The 6,442-nt window shown below is 36.8% G+C and overlaps 1 protein-coding gene across 6 annotated transcripts in view; it reads left to right on the top strand.

The window, feature by feature from the left end:
- The window catches only part of nckap1 (NCK-associated protein 1), a 37,368-nt gene that overhangs the window by 2,936 nt on the left and 27,990 nt on the right, over positions 1-6,442 (top strand). For 4 of the 6 annotated variants that reach the window (XM_085296163.1, XM_085296162.1, XM_085296161.1 and 1 more), the window contains exon 2: positions 4,673-4,690. The exons of the other annotated variants lie outside the window; for them this stretch is intronic. In XM_085296163.1, the coding sequence (XP_085152289.1) occupies positions 4,673-4,690 (18 nt within the window). The remainder of the gene's footprint in view (positions 1-4,672; positions 4,691-6,442) is intronic. 6 annotated transcript variants of the gene reach the window in all.

Below are 6,442 nucleotides of genomic sequence, written 5' to 3'. Positions count from 1 at the left end.
ATTAATGCTTTGTGTGTGTGGGAGGGAAAAAAAGAGTAGTGGGTCTGTTTGTGTGGGATGAGCCTTTGTTGCTTGAGTATGTATGATGAATAGAAAAAGAGGGAGCGAGTGAAAGAGGCCAGTCATATCTTAGCCAGTTTTAACAAGTGAAGAGTAGAGTGTTAAACTGTCTGAAAGCCCATACTGTTTCCCATGTGTAGTTTGGAGGTGTCTTTCTACAGCATTTAATTTTCAAAGCATTATTTTGTTTTGGTCTGAAGGCACCCTCATTGTGTAAAACACTCCGCTAAAATGCCACTGTAGTAATAAATTTGCTTTGAGCATGTCTGTTAAAGTTATAACACAGTATGAGCAGTCAGACACTAAGATTTTGCTGCTGATTACTCTTCTTAATACGCCCTTCCTTTCCTCCCTCCCTTCTTCCTTCCTTCCTTTTTTCTTTCTGTCTGTCCCATCATCTTCATATCTATCTATATTCAAACCTGCCCCACCATAAATCCTCTGAACATATCCACTCTGACCTGTTCATATGTTATTTTAATGCTTCATTTTACCTTGTAATATTAGAAAACGTCCTAGCATCCAGTATTAGCTGCATCCCAAAGCTAGGAATGAAAGAACTGGGGCAGAAATTTGTACCAAAATCCATGGGCTCAATCTTTTGATTTGGTTCTTTAATCTTGCAAACCCTATCAAAGTTTCCTATAATATTTAATCAGTGGAGATAATTGTGTTTGCTTTGTTGTTTGGTTTCTACCTTTGGGAGATAGTAATTCATCTAAGATCACAGCAATGTTCCTATCCATTTTAAGCATATTCACTCATCACACCATCGACTATCTGCAGAAACCCTAAAATCTCTTCCTTAATTAATCTTGGCTGAGCTGGCATTAAAGTTTTTCTTTGCTGTGCTTATCTTTCAGCCAGTAGACCTTCTAACATCATTTTACTTCTTCGGGGTATCTGTTCTTCTTAACCCCACTCACACTCAGCTAACCCTTCGTGCCCCTCACCCCAAAGCTAGTGTTAAGAATATTCAGTCAGTTTCCCACAAATGAATTAAGCTTAGTCCTAAAATAAGAGAAACATTCACTGAAGCATTGAAAAAACACATTTAGTCCAAGACTACAACTTAATCCATGTCTGAGGAACTTGAGTCAAAGGCCTTTAGTTTATTGTGACTAAAATCAAAACTGGCCAATATGTAAGAATGCAGTTGTGTTGCTGAAATGTATAGAAAAGTCTTTAAACTGCTTTTCAGATGTCATGTTTAAATTCAGGATGCACCAATCAGATATCTGGATCCTGTGCAGTTCTTTGTGCACGGAAGAAGCTAACATCTAAGCGCTTGGACAGGATCGATGCGTTGGCTTCTCTCTCATATTTACTTTTATTCAGGTACTCTTATTTACTTTCCTTTGATTATGTTCTGTCAGAGACATCAGGTAAGCTAGGAGCTGGAGGGATGTTGGTTTCACTGTGGGCTGAAATCAGACTAGTACAAATAAATTAAACAGATAATGCTAATGTATTTATTTATTTTTTTAATTCTGTTGTATTCATCTTTGGCATGTAGTATAGTGAATTTGTCCTTTGATGTATTTGTTATTTTTAGTCAAGTTAGAATGAAAGTTGTTTCATTAAACTTTGCTCATAAAATGATGGTTTTCAGTCATTTTCTCACAGTGAGACATTAACTCTGATATCAGATTGGTACTCTGTATTGGAAAACCTTTAAAGCCAAGGATTCCTCATCATGTTGGAAGTGGAAAAAGCTGGATTGGTGCATCCCTAGTTTAAAGTTCTTCAAAGGTCTCTTAAGTTATACCTACACATCTGTGACACCATCACAATTAAACAGCATCTCTGAAACGTTACTAATTTGGTGATTCTTGCAGTACTTTTGCTTTCAAGTTCAAGTTTCAAGTTTATTCATTTATATAGCACTTTTAAAAACAACAATTGTTGACCAAAGTTCTGTACAATAACATAGTCAAAACAGAAGATATACCAAAGTTTGATGAAATGAAGCAGTTTTTGGGAAGATAATCTGAAATAATTGTTCCTTTATGATTCAGGTTCATTTGGGGATATGGATATATATATATATATATATATAAAATTTTCTTTTCTTTTTTTTTTTTTTTTTAAATTGTATATTGGTAAAATATCAAATATTTGTAAATTTATTGAAAGTGTTATCACTTTTACCTTCCAGAAACTTAATGCCCCTTCTTCTGTCTTTTACCACCAGCCTTTTTTTCTTCCCCTGAGCTTCAAAACCTTTTTTCGGCATCACTCTGCATTCTGATCCACAAAATGTGGTTGCTTTCCTTTTGTTGCGGAGAAAATACTGAAAAGTATCGCCTGGCCATTAGCTTACCTATTGTATGGTGGCGCAGAGGGGACATTAACACATTAATGAATAACTGCTGGGGTGAAAATTTGCAGGTTGACATTTATTAAAGGGCACACCTGATTACCAGGGGCATTTTTACTCCTCATTTTTAATTTCAAGGCTACTTTATGAGATGGATAAGGCCCAAGACCTCCATAAATTTTACATGGTTTCAGTGGCATGTTGCCCCAAAGAAAATGCAGTGCAAAGTGAATTTCATCAGAGTGCTGGCAAATTTAATATATTTTTAAATTAATTCTGTTTGATTTGAAGATATAAAATCGGCTAGGGTGAGTTCGCCATTAAGGGAAGAGCCGGCAGTTTTTCAGGTGCTTCTTTTTGCTGACATGTGCTCAATAAGTGAAATTAGCTGTTTGATTTGGATGAAAACCTGCTGACTTTCATCCCTTCATGGCATCACCTTCACGTCTGTCACCACAGACCTCAAATGCCTGGTGTCACTAAAATGTTTCCTGAGGGATTCCCCATTTCCTTTATGTAATAGATGCTACCGGAAATAAAATCTGAACTTGTGAAAACAGAGCCCAGTATTCATTTTAAGTTTGCTTATAGGGCCATGGCTTTGTAGCCAAGCTTTGATACATAAAGACAAAAACAAACAAATCATAAATCCTTAACATTTTTAATTGACTGGCTAACTGATCAATTGATTGACACCATGCAGTTGAATATACTGCATGGTGTGTGTGTAAGAAAAGACTCATAATATATATAGATTTAAAAGAAATGCCATATTTGGCAACATATTCATCATGAATAGAATTAAATACTAATTGAGCAGTGTATTTACTCTAAGCTTTAAACATGTGCAAAGATTAATTCCGAGTGTCTTGTCTTGTTGTTTTCTTGTTAACACTAAGAAAACAACAAACTTGTTTATAAACGCTTTATTAAAATTGTAATTGAAAAATGAGACCCGGGATCTTGGCATGGGCTTTGTATGGTGGTTGGTAGAGATGCCATAGATTATAGCTGCAGGAAAGCCAATAAAAAGTCAAAGTTAGTGAGTAGCATTAGTTAACATAGTGCATGTATTAAACAAATGACATGTATATAATGTAATGTGTTTAAAAAGTGTTGGAAGAAGGTTTGGAGCTGGTGCTATCATGGAAATATTTACAGAGCGTGTACTCAAATTTGGAAACTTCGTACAGAACCAAAGATTGCATATAGGCTAAGTTACACCCATACTTTCCCTATTACCCAGATAACATGATCAAAGGATGAACTGACATGATACAGATTTCACGTCTTAATTTATTGTGCACCAGTATCTTTCAGACAAGGACAAAACAGGCATTACACAGCTTTTCCTGGCTCAGATTTGGCCTTTGTGTTGTTATCTTATTTAACAGAATCAATTCCTTTAGCTGTAATTTGTATTATTTAAATGTGTTTCATGTGGAAATACTGTAACAGATATTTGTGCCTTTGAATGTTAAGTTAGCACATCAGTTGTCACAGATTGCTTGGAAATACTGGTGGAGAGGGAAAAAAAAAAAAAGGATACACTGCATTTAATGTGTATTTGTCAAATCCAGCCCCAGAACTGCTTAGTAGTTGTTGGAACTTGTTTGTTACAACTAACAAATATGTTTTCCTTATATTAATATATCTAAACCAGTTTGAACAAACTCACAGTTTCAGGTGTTTCAATTTTTTGTAGCTAAAACAGCACCAGAGCCATTGGTGTCCAGAAATAAGTGGATTGTCTCACACGTATCAGAGCACCACGGATGCAGTCAGGAAACACTGCATCGTCAGTTACTAAGCAACAGCCAGAACACGAATGTGGAGCAACATTATAAAACTGCAAGGCCCAACTTCAACTTCACACTTTTCTGTGCAAGACAAAAAGGCTTTCCATGCTCTTAAAATGGATGTTATTTTCAATGTGCTGAAGAGCGTAGGTAGAATTACTACACATTGTGTTACTTTCAAGACAGCGTGCGTTAAAATAAGTGTTAATGTGATAACATGTTGGCGCAGCATGATTTTTGTGTTTTTATGTGCTGTATTGAAACGAAATGCCAGAAGGGCTATCCTTAACAAACTCTCCAGCACGCAGGAAACACCTCAGCTGTTGTTTTTAAAACGTGTGTGTGTGTGTGTGTGTGTGTGTGTGTGTCTGACATGGAGAGAGCGTGAGTGAGTGTATGGATGAGTGATCCAGCAGTTTGCCTGGGTGGGCTCTTTGTTTTGATTTCTTCTCTTCTTCTCTCCGTTCCAATGCTTCCCCCCTCTCCTATGCAGCAAGGACAAGTTTGGAAGGTTTGCAAAATTTATCACCTTCCACTGATGAAACCCCTCCCCTTGTCACCCTTCCTCAACTCCTTCCTCTCCCTCCTCTCCCCTGTTCCCCGTCCTCCTCCTGGCTACCTGTACTGATCTGTTGGTCCTCTCCTTTGTGCCTCACTCCTCTTCATCTGTAGTGCTGAAAGTAAGGCTGGGCTCCATTCCCTGTCAATTTTACCAACCCACAATGTTAATTCATTGTGTTATTCATTTGCTTATGATAAAGCATTCAGACATCAACTACATTTTTTCCCCATAAAATAAAGCCTTTTAATTTTAGTTCACATAGACAGTCTTTGAAGCAGTCCCCAAACTAGATTTTTGTCGCTGGAAAAATAGTTAACAGGTGTTTAAATCTTCACCTATGGTGTGTAAAAGTCCAGTATACATGATAAAATAACAACATAGTCCTGTATTAAATTTAATAATACACACAGTGAAAACATTTCTTTAAAAAGGTTTAAAAATATACATTATGATGGGTTATGGATGTGTTTCATATGCAATAATAGTTGTGTATATAATGTGTCAGTAATAGTAGCTATATGTTTTTTTTTTTTCTGTTTATTAATAGCAACAAATTGAGATTCATGCCAGTAGGTAGGCGTGCCTTCTTCTGTTTATTTGGTATAATTGTAGATGGCAATATCTTGAAAGTACCACCTAAAAAGGGTTAGGTGAAATATACTGTTTAGGACCAAAAAACCCTCTTCTATTATTGTTTTTCTTTCTTTCTAACTAAATGACTATTTAGATAATATATAATATAAAATAAAAATAAGATGTGTATATATAAAATAAAAAACAATAAAATATAAATATAATAATTTTTAAATCTTTGAATGGTAAACAATTAGCTATTGCCATCTTCCACAGTTCATAAAGACTGCTTACCAGCAGAAGTGCCCTCTGGAGCCCCGTTTGTGCAGTGCACTTAGTACAGCATAGTTATATCAGTTTGATAGAAGGATATCATGGCAACCACTGGTCGCTAAGGAAAAATTATTCCCCAACCTGTTGGCAAATGGTTGCTGGCGGTTGTAAAGATGCTGCACTAAAACATTCACTAACTACTGGTTAAGCGGTAGTGAAAATTGGAAAAAGTGCAATACAAACTGGAATGGGCCACCATTTACCTTCAAAGTAAAAGTTGCTTCATTTGAAACATGTTGGTTAAAGCAGTTACTTTGAAGGTGAATCTTCTCCAAGTTTTCTCAGACAAGTCTGCATCTTATATACAACCGCGACAGTCTGCCAGTAACCAGAGCAATCATAAGGAGGATTTTTATGCAGCACCATCTTCACGATTGATTTCACTTGCCAACCAGTCAAGAAATACACCAGTCATAGCAGGTTGGAGTAGTGCTTTAGTGGTTTCATATCACATGAGACCATCCATCCATTCTTTGGGGAACTTTCTGTTTCTTTTTTTTCCCCAGCAGTTAATCCCTCCTTGTGAAAATGAAGGCGCTCACACTGAGAGCAATGACAGACAAAAATGAAATCATCTCAGGGAGGAGGTAGTTTTCACAGATTCTGAAGGGTCACTCAGTAGGTGCCAAGCAGCGTTCAAATATTGCATCCAGTAATTAGCAACTGTAATTAGTCCTCAGATGTGTGCTTCCTTGGCCCGCTGCTAAGTATCCCATGGTCCCCTGCCATATGTCGGTCAGTGTGGGGACCCTTTGAGAAGCTCAGCTGTTTAATTGCTGCCCGGAGTGGAGAAAC

Source organism: Mchenga conophoros, linkage group LG13 (genome assembly GCF_057382185.1).
Source record: "Mchenga conophoros isolate Kocher_MC1m ecotype Shallow Benthic linkage group LG13, M_conophoros_male_GT1.1, whole genome shotgun sequence".
Lineage (NCBI taxonomy): Eukaryota > Metazoa > Chordata > Actinopteri > Cichliformes > Cichlidae > Mchenga > Mchenga conophoros.
Note: the sequence above shows the minus strand (reverse complement) of the source record. Positions and strands in the feature narration are given on the sequence as shown.